The 14079-nt window shown below is 40.6% G+C and overlaps 1 protein-coding gene across 1 annotated transcript in view; it reads left to right on the top strand.

Moving 5' to 3' along the window:
* The window catches only part of LOC145984499 (ionotropic receptor 25a-like), a 148762-nt gene that overhangs the window by 129236 nt on the left and 5447 nt on the right, over positions 1 to 14079 (top strand). The window contains exons 14-16 of the mRNA XM_083118157.1: positions 5750 to 5882; positions 7601 to 7728; positions 11585 to 11777. Of these exons, the coding sequence (XP_082974283.1) occupies positions 5750 to 5882; positions 7601 to 7728; positions 11585 to 11777 (454 nt within the window). The remainder of the gene's footprint in view (positions 1 to 5749; positions 5883 to 7600; positions 7729 to 11584; positions 11778 to 14079) is intronic.

The following is a 14079-nucleotide window of genomic DNA, read 5'->3' as shown; positions in this document are numbered from 1 at the left end:
TATTACTTATGAGACACCCTGTATACAGGGTGATTGGTAATTCGACCTATTGCTGGAAAGGGGTAATACTAGAGCACATTTGCAACAAATTTGAACCTATGCACCAGGGGTCGGAAATCAATGGGTTTCGAGTTATTACAGTTTGTAGATTTTCGTGACATTTTCCGACTTGCGACCAAAAAACTACTAATTGTGAAAAAACTACTACACCCTGGGAACTTAATCGACACGTTGCTAACAGCTGACGAATGAGTGACTTCTGGGAAAAAAACATGTCCAAAATTCCCATACCCACAGAAAGAAACAGTCATTGAAGCACACGTCGTGAAGAAATTTGGAAATTATCGTTTAAATCGAAGAGGATTACTCAAAAAAAAAATGGTAACACACTTAGCGTAAAAATTACGGAAAAAATTTCCTCGTTACATAAACTCTCTAAAAAGATACAAATGTTGTCAACTGGTACACGGGGCAAAGTGAAAAACTAATTGGGGCAAAGTGAAATACACCAATTGTGAAGCATTACAATTAATTATGTGTTACAATTGTCACAAATGTAATGGTTTTCATCATCAATCTCATTAGCAAATGTTGTGCATTCCTCATGAGCCCATTTCTTGCATTTGGTGCACGTGATCCATCCCTCACCTGGCTTCGATCTTGAAAAGGGCTCACTACAAAACATGCACTCTTCTTCGTCTTTTTCATCGGAAGATTCATCATCTACGCCTACTGGTAGTTTTGGTTTTTTGTTCTTACCCTTGCTTAGAGCTCGACCCCCAAACAATTGTTTACGCGCTGTCCTGTTCTTACATGATGAATCTTTGCTGTTTCCTGTAACTGAAGAATTATGAACCTTCAGCTCTGTCAAGTAAGGGCTAGAAGTCAAAACTGCTGTCATCCTGTCTTTCTCGATGTTTTTCGGATACTGTTGTCTCTTATCATTGCAAGCAAAGGCAAGATGTCCTTAGGGCTCACCTGTTTACACACTTTTGATGAAGTGCTAGGTTCTGGCTGTACCGTTAGGACGTCAAATGGACGAACTGTTGGCTCATCGCGAACTATTTGCACTCCTGATGAACCAGCTGATGCCTCTCCTGGAACTGCCGATTGGTTTGGAACTACATCGTCCTCACCTGGGGGTGGTCTGTTCGTCGTTTCTGCAGCTACAAAAGCCTCTTCCGGAAAGATGTTGGGGTCACAAGGACAGATTCCAGTTGACCTGAATCCATTTACTGCGGTCACTGTGGTGGCTGCCTTCATGTACGCTTTCCCAAACAGTTCACCAACTTCAGTTATAGAGACTACCTTTCCTCGGTGATTACGTAGCCACGTTTCACATTCCTGAGAATAAAATGTGCTTAATGGGTCCATGAAGGCAACATCTAGAGGTTGGAGTTTATGACTCGTGTGAGGAGGGATACACAGGATATGCACGTGGTTGTCGCGTGCCTTTAGGACCAATTGAAGGTTCTTTGTGTGGGTCGCGTGGCCATCGAGAATGAGGAGTGCAGGATCATGAACGGAAGGTTTGGTACAATGGATGAAATGATCAAACCACTTTGTAAAAATATCTGTCTGCATCCAGCCTGAAGGGTGGCAATGAACAATCGTATCTGGAGGTGTTCCATGAGAAAAGGCTAGATTATTTCTAACACGTGGAAAAATAAGAAGAGGTGGAATGCAGTGTCCTGCTGCACTAAAGCAGAGCACAGCAGTTGTTGTTGTTCCTCTTTCTGCTGATGAAATTTGTCCAAATTGTCTGCTACCCTTTAAACTGATAACCTTGGAAGTTTTATTGGAAACAGTGCTCATGCCTGTCTCGTCGACATTATAAATGCGACTAGGAGAAAACTTGTGGATGTAAATCAGTGCTGTAAGGAGATCGAAAAATTTAGCTACATTTACCTTGTTGTAAGATGAGGCTCTAGCTTGAGAAGTAGACTCTGGAGTTCGAAGTGTTAAAGCAGGATGACGTTTCAAAAATCCATACTGCCAGTCCACACCAGCCATTCCAGACTGCTTAGAGAATGGATGTGTAATATTATTACACTCAGCATACTGAAACGCCAGGCAGCGAAGATCCTTCTGAATCCGAATAGTCGTGATTCCATAAGAATGACATGTTCCTCTAATTCTGCCTCCTGAGATTCTGTGAAAATCGTCCTGAATCTTCCTAGTCGTTTCTCACATGACTGGTCAACGTCCACTGCAATAAAGAAAAAAAAGTGTTAATACAATTAGTATCAGCCTATTGTAGGTAATTACGTTTGTCACTCGAACCTTCAAATATGTCTATTTTGGTTTACTTTATTTCTCTTTATACTCATAACAATTCAATTTTCACAACAAGACTGAAAAGTTTCCAAACTTTATCCTGTGTTACAGTGTAGGTCCACACGTCTAGGTCCTTTCAAATACGGATGGAATGTTTATAGCCTACTGACCATTCATGAATCAATTTATACAATGTTAAGAGCTAATTTTTAATCAAAAACTAACAGCCCAATCAGCTGGGATTTATGAGCTGCACAGCAGGCTTCATGGCACAATGGTTAGGAAACTAGTCTCTAAATCCGACGGTCGTGGGTGCGGTCCCCACCGTGGGTTTCTGATGTCAAAAATGGGGGGAAAAATATGTTTTATTAGCTACATTATTCATCACATGTAGGCCATTTATCAATAATTTGTATAATAATATTAATAGCAGATAAAGTAATAAAAATAAAGTTAATATATTAATTATTTCTTTTTCAATCCAATACTGTTTCAAATTAGGTCACGCCTTTAATGTTTTCAAGTTGGTGTCACAGTGAGGATAAATGTCTTCAAAATTGCTTAAGCCTACTTAGGCCTTCTGCGCATTCACAATACGATTTGATTTAAATTAAACAATGAGAAACTAATTAGCCTACACACTAAAATGCACTAGGCTATATCCATAAGCTGCAGTTCTACAGAAATAAAATGTACTCCCTCTGTCCCATAATTATTGTCCGGTACACTTTTGTTTGTTGTAACATAATAATTGTCCGATATTCAAACTGTGACATTGGTGTATACAGAAGAAGAAAAAATGAAACACGGGAATGAGTCATACAACTTTATTACTCAAGGATCAGTACAAATTGGCCATCAAGTATCCAAAAGAACCTAAATAAAAAGTAATCAATCCAGGATCAATACAAAGTGACCAAGAAGTACGACAAAATAAAACATCAAGACGAAAGAGATTGTTGGTCCAAGAAGGTTGTCATCCCATCAACGAGCTAGATCTAGTGCTGCAGTGCTGCTGTAGCCTCGTCGTAAATGTTTCGAGGACACTCCAAGCGAGATGGCAGGACGTTTCGGCGGTTCAAGGTTCAAGTGTGCTTTTTGCATATGGGGAATCCTGTAGTTGTTCCCACCTTTGGAGGCGCATAATTTCAATGAGACAGGACTGCAAAGTGAATAAGATGTTGAGCTTGTCGCGTGTCAGATCAGAGAAAGATGTTTCAACGGCGGCGATCAACTCATCAATACTTTGTGGAGCTGCCTGATGCTGGAGAGACTGAATTGCCCGGAAGTACCCCAGATCTAAAACATTCATGTCCGGACTGTTTGGCCGTTGGCATAGGAGATCCAAAGTGATTCCACTGGCCGCTGCAGCATCCATCTAGGCGCGGTCATTGGGAACGATATGCGGACGCGCATTGTCCTGCTGAACGGACACCTGGATTCTCCCTGCGCGCAGTCCACGAGGCCATTGTGCATCTAGTATTGCTGGGATTAACTTGTTGATGAGCAAGTCCCGGTAAACATCTTTGGTAACAGTTAATGGTTTGGTGACCATTGTACCAGCAGGACGATTCCTGCTGTTCCTCTTGGCAGGTTCCTTGCTGACGAACGGCCAAATGCCTAACTTACCATTAAACCACTGCTTGCAACCAGGATCCCAACGAGGCCGGGCGACGGCAGCCAGAAACATGATGTTGGGAATAAAATATTTGTTTTTACATGTTCATGTTCGTTGGGCAGTAAGTACAATTTCTGACCGTCCTTCATCAGATAGAACCATTTTTCATCCACATGAACTGTCTCCATCATCATGTTGAACTTCGGATTTCCGCTTTCAGGACAAGCGACTGTGGTAGGATCCAGCATTGACAAGGCAAATTTTAGACGTTCCGTCTTGTTGCTATCAGTCAATAATGGCTTCAGCGCATTCGTATGCACTCTGATCTCTCATGCCTTCACACGCCTGTGTAGGGTACTCTTAGCAACATTTAGCGTCACTGCCATTGAACGAATATTCTGCCGCTTTCGCAGCGGTAGGTGTTGTAGTCGTTGTAGGGCGAGATCCTTCTTCTTTGGTGTGACTTTGCCTTTCATCCGAGATGCAACCGCAGCACAAATGGCCCCATTTTTCAACGATTGCCGCCCCTGTTGCCAAATGTGACGTACTGTTCTCGTACTTACATGAAATTTCTCAGCCGCACTTGTCATGGCACCTTTCTTCACTACGCCAGCCGTACTGTTTTCAAAGAGAAACTCGTACACTGCCTGTCGTTTACTGTCCGTGAGGTTCTTGCTACCCCTGTCGCTTCCTATCATGGGTTGTGTGTTCATGGCTGTTCTTCTCACACGTACTCACTGAAGAAGTGCTCTATTAACGATTTGCAGCGTGCCTTGCTAAACCGGTTTGCATACAGTGCCACACCGGTGTGTTGCAACCCAACGCCTCCTTTTGGTAATCGTCTGGGCGGTATTTCTTGCTCGTTGCGATAAGGTCACGTTGTTCCTTTTCACAATCTTGAAGACTGATCTACTGTGCCTCTCCTCATCCGTGTGCTTTCCATCTGCCTCTTCGTCTGTAATTCCTGTACTACCATTTTGGCATACCGGACTATAATTATGGGACAGAGGGAGTATTAAATAATACAAATTGAAACTCTTACCATCTCGTTTTACTCGACGGTACAGCGTGGCAACAGGAACGGCGAATGAGTCAGCAGCCTTCTGGAAACTCATAATATTATCCTTTACAGCTGTTACAGCTAGAGCCATAGACTCCTCTGTCCAGGATTGCTGATTAGTTGTGCGTTTGTAATTACGTACCATCTTGCCTGAAACAAGAAGATGTAACATAGTAAATAATATACAATTTTATTGGAGTTATATTAAAATCTAACCATCACTATTTAGATACTTTGAGAAACTGTAGCCCGGGGCAAAGTGGAATAACATTTCTCTTTGCCCCTTTCATTTTGCCCCTGGCATACAGTACAGGTTTATAAATTATTTGCATTTAATTTATTTCGTCTTTACACTTTTTGCCATTGCCACATGATGCATGACTTTATAAGTAATAATAAAAATATCAAAGAATAATGTTTACCTCTCAGTGTGCAACGAAGCAGGGCGCCAATATTACAAGACCATGTGCTCCAAACACTTTCTTTGTTCCTGAAGCCGGAGGGAAAGCTATCGCGTGCAGCCACCTATGAGGGAGATGCACCTGTACGTGATGCTGACAATACATCGGCAAACCAAAAGATGGCGCTGCGTGTGTGCTTGGAAATTCGATCATTTCACTTTGCCCCTTATTTCGCTTTGCCCCACTTTCCCCCTATTTATTTCATCATTTTTCACATGTACAGGATTTTAATCATAGCAGTAGCTCAAAACCAGCGAAGTGTAAACCTGGAAGACCAATAAGCCAATATTATGATGATGATGATGCTCATTATTTTTACCATCTTCGTTGCAGGTGACGCTACGGACATCCGGTACCAGGTGTTGACCAATTGCGATCTCCAAATGGTGGGGGAGGAGTTCTCCAGGAAACCCTACGCCATTGCCGTCCAGCAGGGATCTCCCCTCAAGGATCAGTTCAACAATGCGTATGTAGAATATTGTCATTAAATTCAAAGCAAATTGATTACATTGATAATTTGTTTTGAACGAAGAGAGCTGCACCTATAAACACGTCATACAGATATAACACCTCCTAATTACGACAGTGAAGATGAATTTGTTTAAATAAAGCTGATGTACGGATACACAAAAATGAACTTCTACGCAAAAGGCCAGAATTCGATCCTGGAACTTCACTATTACCTTTTTCTTATTTCGTATTTCAGCTAATTTCAGAATTAAGATTTCTGTATGATGTTTCGTGGGGTGTTTTGAACAGACAAAGAAAATAAAACCGACAGGCGGAGGGCAAAATCGTAGTTATGTGACCTATCGAGAAGATATTCTTCCCTACTCTAGATTATATTCTGTGTATTATCTTCTGAGATGGAAGAAAACGAATAGAACAAGTTAAAAGGTCAAAATGGATGTGCTTTCCCCTCATAAAAATTACCTAGAAATCAATATTGGACACTACTTCACTAATAGGAAAGAAGTACAATTTTTGCCCGTCCTTAAGTGTGATTGATTGATTGTTTTAGTTAATTTTACTTCGCTTTTCTGCCAATTTTGGCTAATCGCTAAGATGAGAATCAATGGTGGTGGTAAGATGAAAGAGATTATGAGAATCAAAAACAGATATGAACAACCCTGAACGAAGTCTCATAGAGGATTATACTGGCCATAGGCCCAGACGCCAGATCCTCGTTAGTCTGCAACATGCAGTCCAAGGTGTAAGTTGTGAGATTGACATTTGGGTGTACACTCCCATCCGTCCTTTGGATCGAATCCACATCTCACTGATGACAGCTCAGCACGCTACCCAACAATCTTCAAACGTCAGTCTTGGACCTTCCAGGCTGTCTATTTGTTTCTGGAATAAGTTCTCGCTTTAGTCTGTGATGTACGCGATTTTATTATGAAGTATATACGTTGGTTGACTTGGTGATTAAAGTCCACTTTATGCACAGTAAAGCTAAAGGGGACTGGACCTACAGTTTAAAGTGGGATCCGAATCACTATAAGCCTCCACCGGATATCGAACCCAGGACCCATTGATTACAAGGCGAAGACGCTACCACTGCACCATCGGGGAGGCCCTCCTTGAAGAATGGAGTATTATATACGTGTAATGAATAATTTATTTATTTATTTGATTTGATTTGATTTTACTGCTGAAAAACAGCATACCTAATACAGCAGTTTTTGATAACCTATGACATATACACAATATTGCAATTAGAAAGAAAAAAATGTGTACTACAAGAAAAAATATAGTGAGAAGATCAATTTCGTTAAAATAAAGAAAAAAAATAATTAAAAAGTGCAATATAATCACATATGTTAAACGACACATTAAAAGTAAAATTAAATATGTTATCAATATAATAAAAGGTTACTAGGTTCCACTGGATTATGACCGTATTGGGATATAAGAAAATTAAAATACCTATTATGTCTAAAATAAGAAGTGACAGAAATTGCAGAGCAGTTGTCTCGGAATACATAATGACGTGTCTTTAGAGTAATTTTAGATAATAAATATGGTACATCAAGTTTTCCATTAATTAATTTCGAAATGTAATTATAATCGTTAATATTTCTTCTTTCCAAGAGACACGTTTCTCTAACAAATTATAATATTCAGTATATAGTAATGAATAAATATTAGTATTAACAAGAAGTATCGTTGTTGTTGTTTCAGAATTCTGCAGCTGTTGAACAAGAGAAAGCTTGAGAAGCTGAAGGAGAATTGGTGGAACCAGAACCCCCACAAGGAGAAATGTGAGAAGGAGGATGACCAGTCTGACGGAATTAGTATCCAGAACATCGGTAAGTAAATGTTTGTCTCTGTCTGTGATGGAGGGCCTCCCCGATGGCGCAGTGGTAGCGTCCTTGCCTTGTAATCAAGGGGTCCCGGGTTCGATACCCGGTGGAGGCTCAAGTGGTTCGGATCCAACTTTAAACTGTAGGCCCAGTCCCGATTAGCCTTACTGTGCATAAAGTGGACTTAAAACACAAAGTCAATAAATAAATCAATCTGTCTGTGATGGAGGGGGTTATAATTTGAGGGAGGTTACATAGTTTAGAACTGCACAATTTGTATTCGTGTCCAGATATAATTAGAAGAATTAAATGAAGACGACTTAGGAGGTGGCCAGGCCATGTGGCACGAATGGAAGAGGAAAGAAGAGTTTACAGGATGCTTATGGTAAGAGACCTGTAGGAAGGCCAAAACGAAGATGGAAGGATAACGTTCAGATGGATCTAAAGGAAATCGGTAGGGATGGAAAAGAGTATATACAGGGTGTTTCTAAAGGTCGTTTACAACGCTTGGGAGGTGATTCCTCACACGAAAACAAGCAAGAAGTCTAAGTTCCATTTTTACGACTGAGGCTTCGTTTCCGAGATAGGAGCCTCGCAAAAGGTGAAAAAGTGAAATTCACACCTGACTGGGACGAATACTATGACAGATAGAGAGGCGGTTTCAAGGGAATCATAAAGGAATCGTATGTGCTCAGTCTGGAAGTCACTATGAAAAGTTCACTGCACGCATGCGCAATGGAGTCCTCAAAGGAATTGGGGATTTCCAGCAAGAACAATGCATGTAACGCAGCAAGAAGGACCGTGACAATGAGAAATGCGTTAAAGACAACACATCCCGACCTCAAACATCAAAACATGAGCACCGAACACAAAATCCGAAAAGTTGAGCACGGTTGCATACCCCAGTTACACGCGAGGAATGAACGAATCATGTCATGTGGCATACGAGAGACACATTACTCCACCAGGAGGAGGGAAAGAAAAACACAATATCAGATGATTGCGACAACGTGTATTTTTACACGCGACAACTACGTAATATCCCCCCCCCCACACACACACAACAAACAACAAATGCTACAATATCTTACGCACAGACAGTCCGTGTCACTGTACACCAACTGAAGATGTCACTTTCACCACACAAAGGGGGTGGGGAGCAATACCAAAAGTGTTCTCTCGCGATCATTGTGACGTAAAAGAGACCAGTTTTGGAAGTGCTGCACAGGCAAGTCTGGCTCTCGTAGTCTACGTTTGACCTTCATGACTGCTGTTCCCGCGAGAGGAGCTCGAAGGGTTGGTTCTCTCCGGCAGTCGTTCCAGTCGTGTTGCAGGTGCTGGGATATGATCAGCAGTTCGCTCGAGGTTGTCATACGCATTGAAGAGTACTAGTATGTTGTATTGAAAGAAGTTGACGTGGTGGAGTGGGCAAGTCAAGTATCGCAACAATTGGTCTGTGGTGTTCGTACGATGATACGGCCAATTTGTGCAGTGTGCCAGTGTTAAACAAAAACAATACTTTGCAGTTCCAGCTCCCTATTACACAGATGGCTGCGTATACGAACCAGCAGCTAGCAGACATGCATCTCATGTATGGGGAGGCACGTGGTAATAGCCGTAAGGCAAGGCGTCTTTATGGAGAACGCTTTCCACATAGACGTTTACCGTCTCACACCTTCTTTCAGGTAGTGGACAGTCGACTGCGTGAAACAGGGTCAGTGTTACCACCGCGGCAAGAAGTTGGAAGACCCCGAAGTGTACGCACATATCAGTTTGCAGAAGATGGGTTGACAGCGGTAGCAGAACATCCTGGCACCAGTACGCGAGTGCTCGCTCGGGCACGGAACACGTCTCATGTGAATGTTTGGCGAGTGTTGTCAGAGGAAGAAATGCACCTTTTAAACTGCAGAAAGTACAAGAACTGTTACCTCGTGACTTTCGCCCTCGTATGGAGTTTTGCCAATGGTTGTTGCATCAGCTGGACACAAACCCTCACTTCGGGGCAAACGTATTGTGGACAGATGAAGCCATTTTCACCAGGATGGATGTCTTCAATAGTAGAAACAGTCATGTATGGGACTTTGACAACCCACAAGCACTTTTTGTGGCCCATCACCAGCACAGGTTTTCAGTGAATGTGTGGTGCGGGATAGTACATGATCATTTAATTGGACCATACATTCTCCCTGTTCGCCTGAATGGTCGCACGTATCATGCATGTCTTAGTGAGGTTCTGCCTGAATTGTTGGAGACCGTATCTTTGGCACTGCGGCAAGGAATGTGGTACCAACACGATGGTGCACCAGCTCATTTCGATTGTAATGTACGACATTTCCTGCATGACGTGTTTCGCAATAGGTTCATTGGTAGGGATGAGCCTGTGCCTTGGCCACCGAGGTCGCCAGATCTCAACCCTCTCGATTTTTTCTTCTGGGTAGAAATGAAAACCCTCGTATACGACATACCTGTCACATCAGCTGAGGACCTCGTTGCTCGCATCAACGTCGCCGCCGCGACGGTAGCAGATACACCTGGCTTGTTTGCTCGTACTCGACAGTCCTTGATTCGTCGCTGTCATCTCTGCGTAGAAGTAAACGGCAGACATTTTGAAAACCGTCTGTGATTATTGCCCTCGGCAAATACCAGTGAGAATACTCTTGGTATTGCTCCCCACCTCCTTTGTGTGGTGAAAGTGACATCTTCAGTTGGTGTACAGTGACACGGACTGTCTGTGCGTAAGATATTGTAGCATTTGTTGTTTGTTGTGTGTGTGTGTGTGGGGGGGGGGATATTACGTAGTTGTCGCGTGTAAAAATACACGTTGTCGCAATCATCTGATATTGTGTTTTTCTTTCCCTCCTCTTGTCTCTCGTATGCCACATGACATGATTCGTTCATTCCTCGCGTGTAACTGGGGTATGCAACCGTGCTCAACTTTTCGGATTTTGTGTTCGGTGCTCATGTTTTGATGTTTAAGGTCGGGATGTGTTGTCTTTAACGCATTTCTCATTGTCACGGTCCATCTTGCTGCGTTACATGCATTGTTCTTGCTGGAAATCCCCAATTCCTTTGAGGACTCCATTGCGCATGCGTGCAGTGAACTTTTCATAGTGACTTCCGGACTGAGCACATACGATTCCTTTATGATTCCCTTGGAACCGCCTCTCTATCTGTTATAGTATTCGTCCCAGTCAGGTGTGACGTTCACTTTGTCACCTTTTGCGAGGCTCCTATCTCGGAAACGAAGCCTCAGTCGTAAAAATGGAACTTAGACTTTTTGCTTGTTTTCGTGTGAGGAATCACCTCCCAAGCGTTGTAAACGACCTTTAGAAACACCCTGTAGATCTTGCTCAAGATAGGAACAGATGTAAGGCCTGTGTTGCTGCAGCCATGAACCTTCTGGTTTAAGAAGGCTAGAGAGTTCGTTAGTGAGGGAGGGGAGGGGACGCAGAGGAAAGTGGAAAAGTGAAAGAGGAGGAGATTTGTATTATTTTTATTCGGTCTTCTGTCACTTTTGGCTGAACACGAATATGAGGATGAATGGTGACAAGATTAAATTGATTAGACAATCATACACATATGTGGTCGCGATTAGACAGAAGTGGCAGAAAAGTAACGTAAAATAACCCCATTCAATTAATCAATTAATTTAGTCATAAAATAAGAAAATAGAGATAGCGCTTGTGGTCAACAATGAATCTTATACATTGGTTCTTGTAACAATTTACCAGTACGGTACAAATAATAATAATGTACATTTATCTAGTTCAAAAGGAGAGCGGATTCCTAGATCCCCCCCCCCTCCCGAAAGCAATATGTTTAATTTGAGCACTGATGGTTTTTAAATTTCCTCTCGTTTCAGGTGGTGTGTTCATCGTGATCTTCGTTGGTATTGGCATGGCTTGCTTCACACTGGGCTTTGAGTACTGGTGGTATAAGTACAAGAAGAATCCACGTATCCTAGATACCACTGTTGTCCACGTGAGAGAGCAGTTGGCCGGGAACAAGGACACGCTACAGTTCAACCCTAGATACAATTACCAATCTGACTTCAGGTAAGCATATTGGTATAACTGTGATAATTTTGTAGAATTCAAAATTTTCTTTTGCCTTCGTATCTGTCTATTTACATTACAAAAGCTCTCACAATTCGAGAGGCATTGCTTTACGTGTATGTACGTACAAGAGTGGACATCAAGCGCCACTGACACTGCCTTGTTTACTGACTTCTCCTTCATCATCGGTAATCAATATTCTTACAAATATTTCAATGAGTCTAATATAATGCTGTAAATGTGTAATAAAATTGTGTAATTATTTATTACAAATGGAATATTTGTGTGAAATATCATGTGCAGACATGTATATAATATCAATTGATAAATCGTTAACTGGTGCATGGATATTGTCCACAACCAATAAATATTTTATATAAAAAATATGCATATTGGTAGAGAGTTCACATTCGATACGCATGTGAATTTAATTTTCAAACTAGTCAGCGGATCTTTCAGAGAATATCTCACCGCGCAGCAGTGTTTTGAAGTAACTACTTACTTGTAGCTACTTTTAAAATAACTAGCAATAACTGTAATAACTGTAACCGAGTTACTTTCTTTGCAATAGAATAGAAAGAAAGAACGTTATGAACAGTTAATTTTACACTTGCTTTACGACACTTAATTGTTAACTTGAAAACTTGTAACGTCGTGAAATCGATATATTTGGCATCCTTGTATCTTCTCTGGAAGCTAAGATGAAAGGATTTTCGTGGAATCGTCTGGAAGCTAGGTTTTGTTGCCTGCTAAATTTGGAACATCCGAGCTTTATTGCAATTTTGTAAATTGTAAATTTCGTTAATTTTATACTGAGTAGTTTACATTCAACCTTAGAAACTTCTGCCGTGTTGTGTGGCAACATCCTGTATACGCATGATGTGATACAATATATTATCCACATGTATTTGTTTATACAAAATTATATTAGGCAGAACTTCTGTTCCAACTATGTAACTTTCGGGTCATTGAGATAATACAATTTCCACGTGCACATGTACAGTATCATGTTGATCTTATGAGGACATCAAATCTATTGGAATACAGTTAACTAAATTCGCAATTTTCATTTCTTTGAGATGGTCATGGCTTGTCGAGGCAGTTAATGCATTTTTACTTTCATCAAACAATGTTCTCGCTGGAAAAATGGATCTTATTCTGGTCTTCCTGGGTGTAATTTTTTCCTGGAGTGGACTTGTATTGATGTACTTAAATATATCGCACTTTAATGAGTAATTGAGAAATAATACATTCATTTTTTTTGATCCATCGACTCACCTGTATGAAAATTTCGAAACATTTTAACGTTTGCACAGTAACGAATCACTATCAGTAATTTGATTAATAATAATACAAAATTCAACATATATTCGTCCATTACATAAAAATAACACAAAGAAGATCATTTTTCGGTATGTTTTTGTTTCGTGTGAACATTTTAGAAACCTTCAAATAACACCAGACGTGACTTTACTCATATTTCCTGGTATTATCATCAATCCATAAAGATTGTGGCCGTTGTACATGACACGTTCAGAAATCTCCAGCCGTGATTGATTGGTTCTTTCCGAAGTTACCAAGCGAACAAATGAGATTTTTTTCAGTCAAATCGTTTCGGTAACTCTTATTGATATGCTGATTATTTTAACAACTATCTGGTGAATTTTCATCCAAATTTTTATTATATCGACTTGAAGAAATGAAAATGTTCGTGGAAGCTCACAAATTCTAGTTTTACTTACTATTATTAAATTAATATCTAAAAAAGATTATTTGATATACAGTATGTAACATTCTTATTCGTACACACAGATTTTCAAAGAAAATGCTTTAATATCTGAAAGGAAATACACTCTTTTGAAATTGTTTCTTTACAATTCAATAACTAATATCATTAGGAACATAAAATCTTACCCAAATTCTGTATAACAAATGACAATAATAAATTAAATGAACTGAAAGAGAAACATGCCATTTTTTGTACAACTTTTCTATTCCTACACTTAATAATATAAAAGAAAAAAGTATATTCAGGGCAAATTGACTGACAGTTCTAATACCTTGATGCGTATCCTCTGGCTTTAATTACTGCTTGACACCTATTCTAAATAGAATTAACCAGTTTCCGACATGTTTCAGAGTTTATTTTATTCCACTCGGCTTGCACAACAGTTTTCAACTCTTGTTTGGACTTGACGCCTGCTTTGTGGACTCGCTTCTTCAATATTCCATATTAGCCAATTCATGTTAACTCGCACCTTATGCTTACTGTTATTAGCTTGTTGGAATCTGTAGATAGGCG

Source organism: Lepisma saccharinum, chromosome 1 (assembly GCF_977018435.1).
Source record: "Lepisma saccharinum chromosome 1, izLepSacc3.1, whole genome shotgun sequence".
Lineage (NCBI taxonomy): Eukaryota > Metazoa > Arthropoda > Insecta > Zygentoma > Lepismatidae > Lepisma > Lepisma saccharinum.
Note: the sequence above shows the minus strand (reverse complement) of the source record. Positions and strands in the feature narration are given on the sequence as shown.